Below are 14,950 nucleotides of genomic sequence, written 5' to 3'. Positions count from 1 at the left end.
TCTCCCTCTCTCTCTCTCTGCCCTCCCCCACTCTTGCTCTGTCTCTTTCTCAAAAATAAATAAACATTAAAAAATTTTTTAAAAAAGAAGAAAACATCTCTCAACTTGGTGTGTTTACTGTGCTATAGATGTGACCAGAAATAGAGAATAGGGATGCATTCTGATTCTCACAGGAAGCCGGGCTTGTGTTGCTGGAACATAACATTCAGGGGTGAAGGATATTAAATGGCTTGGAGTATTTGGACAAAGCCAACTGCCCGCCGAAAGACCTACAGAGCCAGACTGAGAAATGTTGTCTTAGATTATACAAATAATGATACAACTAACGGATACATAGGTCAAAGATACCATGTTTACCCGTTCCCTACTTAAGAGAAAAAGCATACCAAGAGAGAGATTTCTTGGTCAAAGTTCCTAATTCTCAAAAGTGGCAGCTAAGTCAGTTTCTTCTGGGATTCACCTCCTTTCCCATTACTGTAGCCAAGGAGTACAGCTGTGCCATGTACTGACTGGAGAGGACTTCCCCGGAAAAAAGAGGGGGCTGGGGAGGAGTAGGGCAGGTGAACAGACAAGGAACAGGTGAAGGCTGGTCTCTTTTTTACCTATCAGGAAAGGACACCTGTTTCTGATAAAGCCAGTGAATCATAATCTCAATTCTGGGAAAGTCAAGCATGAAAGACATGGGTGAGTGTTATCCATAGGCCAAAGAGGAGCACAGACGATACAAAGAAAGAGATCTTTCAAAAGCTAGTTAGTAAGAAGCTACGTAGAGGCACCTGTTTGCCTCTGCCAGTCAGGCATCACATTTCGGCTCAGGTCACGATCTCATGGTTCATGAGTTTGAGCCTGCATCGTGTGAACTGGAGCCCCGCTTCACGTGAGCTGGAGCCCGGCTCCGGACTCCACGCTCTATTTCTCCCCTTCTCTCTCTCTCTGCACCTGGTGGGATTCTCTCTCCCTCCCTCTCTCTCTCTCCCCCTCACTCACTTGCATTCTATCAATAAATTAAATAAACAAATAATTTTTTAAAGAAGCTGTTTATAGAATCTGTCACCCCACAGAAACTCCACATCAAAAAAAAAAAAAAAGTTTCCATTCCCTTCAATATAATATCATGTTTGAAGGAACTACTGTTAAAATTTTTACATATATTATTTCTGAGCCTCAAAAAAAAAATCCTTCACATAATACAAGTCCAACTTGTTACCTAATCTGGGATTTAGCCGGGGTGGCTCAGTTGGTTACGCATCCGACTTCCACTCAGGTCTTGATCTCACAGTCTGTGAGTTCGAGCCCAGGTAGCGCTCTGTGCTGACAGCTCAGAGCCTGGAGCCTGCTTTGGATCATGTGTCTCCCTAGCTCTCTGCCCCTCCCCACTCATGCTTTGTCTCTCTCTCTCTCTCTCTCTCTCTCTCTCTCAAAAATAAACAAACAAAAAAAACTTGACACAAATGCTTAGAGCAGCATTATTCACAGTAGAGAAAAAAATAAAAATAAGAACAAAACAAGTCTGGTTGACATCAAAACGGGAACCATTTTCTCTCTATTACCTCATCCTAGTCATCCACATCCTGTCTCTTCTTCCTGTTATAGTTTATCCCTTTTAAATACTTACGTAAGTATTTACACGGGTGCACCCATGCATATGCTTGAAGAAACTCGGGAGATTTTTGTTTGTTATACCATCACCACACCAGGGAAGACCTAAATCTCTGGATCTGAGTGAGAATCACCAGCTGGTAGGCATTAATCATCCTGTTGTAAAGCTGCACTGGCTCACTTTCACCACAAGGGTGCGCCGAAGTAGCAATTTACCAGGCTGGACATTAAGAGTTAATAGTTTCTCCAAAAGGTTAATTCCCTTTCAAGGAATAGATCTATTCACTGGGACATTATCGTTTAATACAAAAATTCTTAACGACAGGGCTTGTGACATTAGTTGATGATTAACTGGTTTCGGTGAGTTCTTATGTCTTTTGACGATTTCCACTACCAAAAAGACAGCTTCTGAGTATAATGGATTTGCACTATTAATCTGCCCACCTGTGATAATTTTAACTACACCTATATGAGAAATAAATCAATTTTGATGAATGGCAGTACACTAGTATTCAGTTTCAGAATGGTTGTATAATAACTCTAATTGCCTTGCCATTGATTTTTTTTTTCCTTCTGAGATGTTTTACCCATCTGACTTACTAGGCTGAAAATTATTTTTAGTTTTCAACAATAGTATGGCTGCTCTAATATAAAAGTAGATCTAACATTATGTGTACCATGTTTAAATTTAATAGATGTTTTCAATACTTAGAAATCACCTGCCTAAAACCTATATATGTGTGTATGTGTGGAATATGTAGGTGTAAGTATCTGATAAAAATAAACCAATGTCTGGAAAAGTAAGTAGTGTTTATATCCTGCCTCAAAGATGATAGCATCATTTTAAAAAATTATATTTATTTTGAGAGAGAGAGAGAGAGAACAAGGGAGGAGGAGAGAGAGAATCTCAAGCAGGCCCCGCACTATCAGTGCAGAGCCCAATGCGGGGGCGGAACCCACGAACCATGAGATCATGACCTGAGCGGAAATCAAGAGTCCAACCCTTAGTTGACTGAGTCACCCAGACACCCCAAAGATGATAGCATTATTTAATGGAGCTATCAAGTTTTCTTATATTCAAGTTTTGCCTGAAAAGCAAATGAGAAGCACTTGTGTTAAAATATTTTTTTTACCCTATTCATAACCTACAAAATTGCATAAATCTGGGGCTCTTTTCAAGGTCAACATGGGCTGTGCAGTCCACAGTCTTTACAGCCATGGGATACACTACTAATCTTATTTCATTATTCCCAGTGACAGTAACATCTTTATACTCTTTAGTTGGTATCAAAAAGGCAAGGGCTTCACAAAGACAAGGAGAATTTATTCCTTCGACAACTGAGTGCCTTCTTTGACACAGTGGTATGAGAAACAGATACGGTGCCCCCATCATCAAGAACTGTGTGATTATTTCAACATCTACCTAGTCATAAAACGCAAAAACAAACAAACAAAAAAGGAACCTTATCCAAGTAGCATAAAATATCTATCATTGAAAATGTTTTGTACTCATAAACTCTCAAGGATAAACTAGTTATAATTTCATAATATCATCGTTGAATTCAATATTAGAGAATGTTTACAAAATTATTTGAAGCTGGAATAATTTTAAGGTTTTTTTCTATCTCTATCTGATATCCAGAACAATTGTTTATTTAAGACACTGTAGGAGTGCTTGGGTGGCTCAGTTGGTTAAGTGTCCAACTTCAGCTCAGGTCATGTCTCAAGGTATGTGAGTTCAAGCCCCATGCTGGGCTCTGTGCTGATAGCTCAGAGCCTGGAGCCTGCTTTGGATTCTGTGCCCCTCTCTCTCTCTCTCTCTCTTTCTCTCTCTCTCTGCCCCACCCCTGACTGCACTCTGTCTCTGTCTCTCAAAAATGAATAAACATTAAAAAAATTTTTTAAAGCCACTGTAGTTTATAATAATGAAATAAAAAAATGTTCCCTGCATAAACAAGGCAGGAACCTATATTCATTTGCTATGTTACTTTGCTTTGAAATTTCTTTGCATTACGTCAAAGAAGATGGCTTATCAGCATAATATTAACTTCTAGGTCCCAGAGAACATTTTCCTCAACACTTAGCTTCAGTAACACCCTATCCATGCACTTGAATCTGTGGCAAGGAAGGAGAGAATTGAAAATAGTAAAAGGGATTGAGAAGAGACAGAAGCATACACATTTTATTGTATTATAGTGAATCATGATTGGATAGTACTTTTTACTAGAAAATCCGATTTAAGTTTCAGAGTTTTAAATCTAATACTTCCCATCAATTTTTAATTTTTTCCTTTCTCCAGATTTTTATCTAAATTCCAGTTAACATACAGTGTAATATCAGTTTTAGGTGTAGAATTTAGTGATTCATCACTTACATACAGCACCCAGTGCTCATACAACAAGTGCCCTTTTTTCCGTTTTTTTATTTTTAGAGAGAGAGAGTGCAAGTAGGGAGAGAGGCACCGAGGGAAAGACAGAGAGAAAGAGAATCCACACTGTGAGCGTGGAGCCTGGCAAGGGGCTGGATCCCACGATCCTGGGATCATGACCTGTGCTGAAATCAAGAGTCGGAGGCTCAACTGACTGAGCCACCCAGGCACCCCAACCTTTCTAACATATTTTTAAACACTGTTCTCACGTTCTAAAAACACTAAAATAAATGGTATCCTCTTTTTGGAAAATATTTTCAAATGAGGTTTGTAAAGGTTTTTCATCTTTGCCTTGATGACATGAGATCTCAACTTCTAACTATCATACATGTTTCAAAAGCTATATGTAAGCGTAATGCCAGACTAGGGCTCATACAAAAATCCAGCAGATCCTATGCTACCTGGGGTGCCATATATCAAAACATTTATTTAGGGCAACACACATTCCCATCCCGTATACTTCTCTATGGTTGAGTTAAACCCAGCTAGATACGACAGAGGCAAATGTGTAAAATGATCACACAAAGTGTCTATGACTGCTAGAAGCCTAATTTACTCTCCAGCTTTTCTTGCTCAAGGATATTTGAAGCCTGTATAAAGATACAGGAGCCATGGTTTAACCCAAGTAAATTAAATCCTAACTAAAACTTGAGGCACTGTGATAGGGAAGGGAAAAATATTTGGAGAGCAAAGCCTCTCTGGCACTAATCACAGAAGTACATAGGTAGCTCTCTTTTTCAATAGTAAGATTGAGCAAATCCTATTAAACGCTGTCTCAGACTATAGGACCATAAGACAGGTAACACTGATCTTCACATGATTATTCATGTTTATAATAAAGGTACAGAAAAAAAACCATGAATAAGCAAAAGGGATATATAGCAAAGTCATCACGTTCTTAACAAGAATAAATGCAATTGGGGTATAGCCGTATGTGTGGTGCAGCAGCTTAAAATCCCATAATAACTAAGGAGCTGCTCATTCGTCACATGGTTCAGATTACTGCAAAATTTTTAACAAAAATGCAGTGCAGTGAAGATTTGCTGACACTGATAATATTTTATGGACTTTCTCCTTTGATTACTATTTTAAATTCCTGGAAATATGAAGTCCAATGACTATAGATCCTTTTCATTACTGCTCTTATCATCATCATTATGATTATTTATAGAAGAATTTTCTGGATCAGAGTGGAGCAGGAATATTTTAGCTCTATTCTATGCTTATCAGCCAATCTGCCTTTGTAACAGCAGGATACATTCCCTATGTTTGGACATTTCTGGTGCAAACCAATTTACTCACTTTGGTTACTATCTCTTATGTCTCCAGCACAGTGACGGCCCCATACACACCAATAACACAGGAGTTATTCTTTGAGTTTGAAAAAACCTGAAATGTAGCCCCCTCATTTCGTATCTGAGTAAACTGTAGCCTCAGCCAAAAAGTGGTTAAATTAATTGTTTAGAACTCTTAAATTTTAGTGTAGTATTATTTTTTCACACCAGAATGGCTACAAATTTTTCTCATTAGTCTCATAAGTTGACAAGAATTCTAGAAAATTTTACATACATATCATGAGAAACTGGTTAAGTATTCTAGGTCTCACAGAATAAAGATGTACCTTTTCAATTCTCAGAGTAGGAATGCATAATACATTCTGCACGATACATTATTTTTCTATAGTACATCCCTACAAATGGATGTTCAATTCATATTGAAAACACATTCCTTAAAGAGAGCCAGTTTTAAAATTTTTTCAAAAAATTAATCTGAAAGTAACTTAACAGACTCAAACTTTGGAAAGAGCAAATAAAAAGAATGGAATTCTCATAAACTTCCATGAAGCAGGAGACCTCTTAAACATGGAAACCCTGGCCTGCTTTCATGCCTCCCTTCTGCCCAGTGAAACCTCAGATAAAACTTACACTGTGGACTTCCAGGGATGCTGATGTCTAGAATGTGACACAAAAGAATGCATGAAAAGTTATTACTATTCCTATCTCCCAACACAGAGGCATCGGGGCGGGCAAAGGAGATTATATCCATAATTGTAACTAAGGCAATGACAGATCTATGGGAATCGTCCTGCTTATTCTTCTACCTGGAACATGAGTAGTGATTGGATAAAGGATAAATAATATTATTCCAAACTTTACCATGTACCAAGCACTTTACACATATGAACTGATTTATTTCGCCACACCATGCATATTGTTATCACCCTTGAAACAGGAGGAGAAAAAAAAGTAAATAATTTGCCAAAACTGATACAGATAGGAAGTGCTAGATTTGAAATCTGAAACTGAGTTTGTCTGGCTTCTAGCCTATTTTTTTTTAGCTACAGCATATGTTCTCCGCTCTGAATTAAATGAATGTAATTACTGGCAGCTATGTATGTGAATAATACATGTAGGTTTACTGTATCACACTACAAGTTGTGTGTGTGTGTGCGTGTGTGTGTACACATTTATATGCAGACTGTTCTCTCTATTGAAAACACCAACTTTTCCCCTTAGTTCCCAGATTTCTACCAGTTCCTCCTATTTTACATGTAGAAGAAAGAGTTTGAAATTTAACCCTTTAATTGGACCCTAACTTAAGAAATATTACTGGAAGGGCAGCTGTGCTTAGCCTGTGATAAAACACAAGTGACAAAAGATAACTGAAGAAGAGCGACATATTTCCAAAGGTAAAGAACGGGCAGAAGTTGGGAAGAACTAAGTACTAGAAGACTAGACATCTCACAATTATTTCTTATAATGTTACATCATTAATTTTGGAGTAAACTTCCAAATTACTAAGCACACTTAACATTCAATTTTCAGTACAAAGATTTATCTTCAATTCAAATGTAAGTGATATTTGAACGAGCCATTCCTCCTCTCCATTCTGTTCATACAGATAATCAAGAGTTGACTATAGTCAAATATAAGGAAGGAAATACATTTAATGCAGCAGTAATAGTTCATACATATGCAAGGATAAATGCAGAAAAAAAGCAAAGACCTAAAAGACACTAGAATTCCCCAATGACTGAACAAAATAATTATGATAGCCTTTACATATTCCTAAAATGTGTCATTTTATGTGGATTTTTAAAAAGAGCTCATGAGTAGGACACATACCCTCCAATTTTATCTATAATCAGGTCAGATTGCAATAATAGTTAAGTTGTATAATGCCTAGATATTTCAAGGAATGACAATACCGCAGATAGATAAAAACAAATAGCATTCAAAAGTTAATCCAATATTAAAGGACCACCATTTCCTGCAGAGTGAAAACATAGAAAGATTTGCAAAAAAGGCAAAGTAAATAAAATGATCACTAAATCTATTGATAATATTATTAAAACAATATGAAACGCTTTAATGATTAGTTGTATAAGTATGATTTCTTGGCCATGTAGCAAAAGGGAGAAAAAAGGTCAATAAACATAATCATGCATGCGCTATGACTAATGTGTTAGAAGTAGAAAAAAATCTTAATGGGAACCATTGTAATTGCAATTGGTATCTAGCTAATTCTACCAGTGACTAGCCAATTCTAGCATTAGTCTTGAGAATTAAACACTGACCCAACAGTGTAGGGCCCTAGTACCACTAAACCATTCCATTTCAAGTTGCATTTAGTTTTATGCCCTGTTAGTTGAACATTTATATTAAATTTTAACATTAGACTTAATTTATTATAGAGTGATATGCACAGTTTTGCTGGCATTGCAGTGGTTCTTTTTGTTCTATAATGTATTATTACTCTATAAAATGGAAATCTTTCCTAATTAGGATTCAATTAAGAGAAAGCAGGAGGTAAAAGATTATGCCAAAAAGAATCTTCATGATATTAGTGAAGGGTGAAAATATCTTAGATGTGGAAATTAAAAATAAACTTGGGAAAAGATCTTCAAATAGGATGTTCTCAAGAGGGAATGGATGATGTTTCAGTGCTACTTATATGTCCAAAGTTGGTATTTCCACCCCAAAATGCATACAATATTTTCATAATGTTAATGCAAAATAATACATGTTGGAAACATGTTTACCAATTTATTGGAAGTGTCTAGCAAGAATCATGGCAAGGGATCACATTCCCTACATTTCATCTAAGAAAACGGTGAGAGTTGGGTCTACATCATGTTTCCGTTTCAATTAAAGGTGTCTAATAAATACACTTCAAAGATTAAATCATATTAAATTGCTTTTGGCACCTAAACAGATTTGGCTGCCACACTACTACTGACAATGAAGCCACTTTTTTGTTGACACGTTTGTTTCCATTTCACAACTGAACTTATGCATTCCTACCATACGAAGTTCTATCAAGTTCAGGTAGCTATTTCATGAAAATGCATTATCTTAAGGGTACACAGTTAGTGATATTAGTAGATCGATGTATATTTTTTCCTGTTAATATCCAATATCCAAAGATAAAACCCTGGCTTAGGAGACAAGCAAAATGAGTATGTTCAGTAATATTAGTCTACATAAAAATATTTTAAGAAGCTAGGCCATTGCCATTAGTCATGATAAGAATGTCTCCTAGGATATGTAAGTCAAAAGAAAGTTTATGTGGCAGAATTATGTAAGGAAACTTACAATAGTGCCTGCCCACAAACCATGCAATTTGGAAACAGCCAAGAAACAAAACCATAGAGAAGGAGAGATAAATACAACATGTATTAGGGGTTATTATGCAACTACAAAGATTCAATATGACCCTGGAAATATAGCAAAAAATAGTTATGGAAAAGAAGCTATTTCTTATGCTCAGTAGCTAATTTTCAAACATATGTACCTGTATTTGAAACTTTGAGCATTTCACACATTTTTCTGTATCTGAAAAAAAAATGGATCCAGACTGATATTGTGTATCAATATAGCTGAAAACAGTCAATAAAAAGGTAGCCAAAAGCAAAGTTCAATAAGAATTCTAAAAAAGGATATTATTTTTGATTGCTGATAAAACACTTCTGATGTATACTTTGCTCATATTGGAAAAGAATAATTTACTGTTCAATTTTCCCAGAAAGGATGAAATATCTATAAGATGATTTCATAAAATGTTTGATTAAATAAAAGCTAGATTAAAATGTCTAGGTCAAACTGTATATATAATTAGAAACTTTAGAAATAATATATAACTCCATTTTGAAAATATTTCAATATCTAACAATTAAATCTATTTTCCACATAATTCACGATATACATAATTGTCTATTTTCATTTTAAAATGTTCAAGGGCATTGGATCTATGAAAACAACACATATATTTTAATCCTCCACTCTGGAAAATTAAGAAATACATACTCTTCAGGACAAATGTATTTAATATAAGGTGACACAAGAAAAGTACATCAAATTTTCTTATCCATGTGAATATAAGTATTAAATGGAAATACTTATAATACACAATATGATTTGAAAGGAAGGAATGTTAAGACTATAGTGGTAGTACAAAAGTTCATATGACCCAGTCCATATATCATATATTTATGATCTGAATATACATTATGTATTGAATATGTAACACAAATATATCTTTCCATTTGTGGGCATTTGACTGGGACTACCACATTTTATGTATATTTAAAGAAAACAAAATGAGAGTGCTAGAGACAGATTTAAATTATATGCAACAGACTTAGTGCATATACGACCAAAACAGAATCAGTAATAATAATAGTTTACATGTTGGGTGTGACCATGATATGGTCTAATTTATATTAAAGATAGACTATTTATAAATATTTAAACCATTTTCAACAAACATACATAATATCAAATTCCAAAATGCATGCCTTTCTATTTTCTGTCTTTTTTTTTTTTTTAACTTACTGCTTTGTAAGTTCTCTTTTGTCCAGCATGTTTCCGAATTTGTTCTCCATTTGGCCCTGTTTCCACATGCATCGAATAGATAATGTCAAAGAAATCTTCAACCACAGCTACCCGCCGCAAAGACAGCTTCTCATCTACCCCTACACCATCCTGGAAAAAAAAAACAATCAATCAATCAATCAATCAATAAATAAAAGACACAAAATTAATAAAGAAATATATATTCACCACAAAGAGGTAATTAAACAAAAACATTTTGATAAACTGAACCAAATCATCTGATAGGAAACTTTAAAAACTTGTGAGTGAATATTGCATAATTTCACACATTTACATATAGAACTTTAAGAAATATGAAAAAAGATATTTGGCATACTGATCATGTTTACCCATAAATAACATCTTTTAAGTTTTATAGCCATCAGCATAACATTCTTAAATTATTCTAAAACATATTTTAAGGCTTAGTAACTTTTACTACAATAATTTCATTCTAAATATTGATTCATTCATCCAATCAATTTTATTGAGTTGCTGGGTACTGGAAGCTGTTATTAGAGAAATAAAAGAAATAATATGGAATCCCTAACCTTAAACACCATATAATTTAAGATTAGACTAAGGGGCAATAAGTGTTCAAGTTAAAAATGGAAGCTCTAGAGATAGTCTAGGTGTGAACTTTGGACCCTCCACTCAGAAATTGTATGTTTTGTGCAAATCACTGAAATTCCCCTAAATTTCACTCTTCTCAAATTTCAGTTTTCTCAATTGGAAAACAGAGATAATAGAGGCCGCTTCACAGAATTGTAATCAAATGAAATAACATAGGAAAAGGATGTGACCCAATGGGTTGGCATATAGTGAACACTTGACAAATAGCAGCTCTTGTCATTTTAATGATTGGGATAAAAATGTAAACAACATACTATAGGAGTTGAAAGAATAAAGGTATCACCTCCGGCTGAGGTAGCTTCTTGGAAGAAACAGAATTTGATGTGAGTGGGAATTCACACAGGGTAAAAGCCATGGTGGTACAAAGTGTAGCAAAAAGCTCCCATAAATGATGAGAAGAAATTCATAAGAAAAGAATAAGAAATTAGGAATTAGACAAGAAAGACATTTAATCTTATATGAAAGCGTTTCCTACTTGCAAACGCAGACATGCACACACGTGCATACACACACAATGTTCTTATGTGGACCCCGAGGCATAATCTGAAATAACATGATGTAGGCATTAATGTTGGTATACAGCATAAGAGAGTAATTAATCTGAGCTAAATTATTATGCAGTCAATGAGTCAAATGGCATATTTAAATAACTATACGTATATATTTAAATAACTACATATATATTCAAATGCGTATATATTCAAATATATGTGGATTGTGTATTTCACCTCTGTTAAATTTGAAGCACTCCTCCACAGTTACCTAGAATGCAGGTGATTCCTCATTAGGTTTATATCTTTCTCACTTCTCTCCTTTAACATCTTAAACCATCTCTTCTTCTATACATGGGTCTCATGGATAATCCCTTAATGTCTTGTGATACAAGACCAGCATATGTAGTGAAAGTACAGAGAAACTGCATGAAGCATGGCTGTAACTACCCCAAAAAACTGAGGTAGCTTAGAGTACAGTGCCTGGGAAGCACCATTTCAGATGCCCATCCCCCAATCACTCCAACCTACACCCACTCCTCAGAGAACATCCACTGTTCCTAGGCTAGATATCCAAATTTTAGCTCTTCCCACCAGCAAAAACACACATAAAATTTTGTCTTTTCTCCAACTCATAAAACTTACAGTTTCCTCTCGTTTCCTTTGCTGGATAATCAGAAACATAGTGACTGTATACAGTTAATAAAATATGAGCAACGTAGGAATCACAGCCTACTTATTTGCTCCTTCAACAATTATCCCAGAAAGACCAAATACATCGCCAAGCCTTTTACTAGGCACTAAAATTACCAATGTGTATGAGACAGATGATCAAGGTCTTTGTGGAGTTCACAGTCTAGTACAGAAAAAAAATATCAAACATAATTGTTAGAGGTGTATACTGATTTCCTGTGACTTTGGTAATAAATTAGTACAAATAGGAGGCTTAAAACAAGAGAATTTATTTCCTCATAGGCCTGGAGGCCAGACGTCCAAATTCAAAGATGGTGGCAGAGCTGCACCCCCTCAGGCAGCTCTACAGGAGAATCCATTCTTGGTCTCTTCCAGTCTTGTGGCTGCTAGCATTCCATGCCTTGAGGCCATGTCACGTTGCCTTCTTCTTTTTGATGTGTCTCTCCTTCGTGTGTCTCTTTCTCTTAATGACTCATTTTATCTGAAGGCATTTAGGTCTAACCAGATAATCCAGGGTAACCTCTTCACTCACTATCCTTAACTTAATTGCATCTATGAAGACTCTTTTTCTAAACAAGATAACATTTACAAAATTCAGGGATTAAGACTTGAAATTTTTAGGTGGCTATCATATAACTACAGGTTGTATGAATTAGAGTACAGAATTAGAGTACAGAAGGTATAAATTGGGCTATGGGAACATATATAGGAAATGCTTCACCATCAGTGGTTAACAGTTAGTATACTTTCAAGAAATCAGTGTTAATCAAGATAATATTGAAATCACATGCATTGGGGAAGGGACATCACCTATTATCCTTCTGTCATATGGATCTGCTTGCAATTGTGATGAAGTTCAATTTACATCCACACTCATTAAAACTCAAAATTGCCATAACCAAGTAGGACAATCCCAGGTACGCAAGGTTGGTTTAACATATAAAAATTAAAGTTTATACATTTATTCTGAAAGTGTGTGCATGTGGGAGCTGGGGAGGGGCAGAGAAAGAGGGAGAGAGAGTGAATCCCAAGCAGGCTCTGTGCTGTCAGCACAGAGTCCAACACAGGGCTCCATCTCATGAACTGGGAGATCATGACCTGAGCCGAGATCATGACCTGAGCCGAGATCATGATCTGAGCCTAAATCAACATTCAGATGTTTAACTGACTGAGCCATCCAGGTGCCCCCCAAATTAATTAATGTAATACACCATATTAAAGAATAATGGACAAAAAGCATAGATCACTTCAATAGATGCAGAAAAAGCATTTGACAAAAAACAATACACTTTCCTGAGAAACACTCTTAATAAACTAGAAAGAAATTTTCTCATGATAAAGGGCATCTATAAAAAAAACCATGACCAATATTTAATAATGAAAGATTGAATGCTTTCCCACTATGAATAGGAGCAAAACAAGAATGTCTACTCTAGCCACTGCTATTTAATATTTTACTGGAGGTACAATTAGGCAAAAGAAAGAAAAAAGAAAAGAAAAAGGAAAAGGAAAAGGAAAAGGAAAAGAAAAAGAAAAAGGGAAAGGGAAAAGGGAAAGGGAAAGGGGAAGGGAAAGGGAAAGAGAAAGAAAAAGAAATAAAAAGGAAAAGGAAAGGAGGAAGGAAGGAAGGAAGGAAGGAAGGAAGGAAGGAAGGAAGGAAAGAAAGAAAGAAAGAAAGAAAGAAAGAAAAGAAAGAAAGAAAGAAAGAAAAGAAAAGAAAGAAAGAAAGAAAGAAAGAAAGAAAGAAAGTAAGTTAGTTCACCTAGATTGAAAAGAAGGAAGAAAAAACTATCTTTATTTGTATATGACATGATCCGGTATATAGAAAACTCTGTGGAATCCACCAAATAAGTGTTAGAATTAATAACTGAGTTCAGCAAATTTGAGGTTCATAAGTAATATATAAAAATCAATTGCATTTCTGTTCATTAGCAATAAAAAACCCAAAAATGAATTTGGAAAATCATTTCATTTACAATGGCATCTAAAAATTAGAATACAAAACATAAATTTAGACAAAAAGTTAAAAAAGAAGTGCAAGCCTCATACATTGAAAGCTACAAAACATTGTTATAAAAACTTCTAATGACCCAAATAAATAGAAAAATAGCCTATGCTCACAGAGCAGAGGCTTGATATTGTTAAGATGGTAATATTCCAAAAACTTATTTACAAATTCAGTGTAATCCCCATTTAAAAATTTTGGCTAGTTTTTTGCAGAAATTGACAAGTCAAAGTTTATATATAAATGCAAGTTACTTAGAATAGCCAAAATAATATTTTAAAAGAAGAAATTTGGAAGTCTCATACTTCTTGACTTCAAACTTACTATAAATCTTACATAATAGACAACATGGTACTGGGCATGAGAACAGATATATAGATCAATGGGATAGAATTGAGATTCCAGAAATAAACCCTTACACTCATTTTCAATTCATTTTAAATAGGAGTGTCAAAACAATGCAGCAGGGAAAAAAATAGTCTTTTCAACAAATGGTACTGGAACAACTGGATACCCACATGCAAAAGAATGACATGGAATCCCGACCTCACACCACACATAAAAATTAAGTCAAAATGAACCATAGACCTAAATGTAGAAGCTAAAACTTAAAATTCTTTAAAAAATAAACCATACATAGAAGTAAATGTTTTTAAACTTAGGTAAGGCAAAGTCGTCCAAGTTATAAAATCAAAAGTAAAAGCAACAAAAGAAAAATTAATTGAACTGTATTAAAATTTAAAAAAAAAATTTTATGCTGAATATGGTACCATCAAAAAAGTGAAATAACAACCCACAGAACTGGGAGAACATGTTTGAAAATCATATATCCGATAAGGGGTTAATAGCCAAACTATATAAAGGACACGTTCAACTCAATAGCTAAAAATACAAACATTCCAATTACAAAAATAGGTAAAGGATCTGAATCATCATTTCCAAAGACACCCAAACAGACAACAGGCACATGAAAAGGTACTCAACATCACTAACCATCAAGTAAATGCAAATCAAAACCACAATGAGATATCACTTCAGACACGTTTGAATAACTACTATCAAAAGGACAAGAAATAACAAGTGTTGGTGAGGATGTGGAGAACAGTGATCCCTTGCACTCTGCTGGCGGGAATGTAAACTGGTGCAGAACTATGAAAAACACTATGGTATAGATATTCCTCAAAAAGTTAAAAATAGAACTACCATATGATCCAGCAATTCCAGTTTT

At 35.0% G+C, this 14,950-nt stretch overlaps 1 protein-coding gene across 2 annotated transcripts in view; it reads right to left on the bottom strand.

The window, feature by feature from the left end:
• The window catches only part of NOL4 (nucleolar protein 4), a 417,756-nt gene that overhangs the window by 308,730 nt on the left and 94,076 nt on the right, over positions 1-14,950 (bottom strand). For both annotated transcript variants that reach the window (XM_030292187.1, XM_030292189.1), the window contains exon 2: positions 9,862-10,011. In XM_030292187.1, the coding sequence (XP_030148047.1) occupies positions 9,862-10,011 (150 nt within the window). The remainder of the gene's footprint in view (positions 1-9,861; positions 10,012-14,950) is intronic.

Source organism: Lynx canadensis, chromosome D3 (assembly GCF_007474595.2).
Source record: "Lynx canadensis isolate LIC74 chromosome D3, mLynCan4.pri.v2, whole genome shotgun sequence".
Lineage (NCBI taxonomy): Eukaryota > Metazoa > Chordata > Mammalia > Carnivora > Felidae > Lynx > Lynx canadensis.
This window is presented reverse-complemented; position numbering and strand designations above follow the sequence as displayed.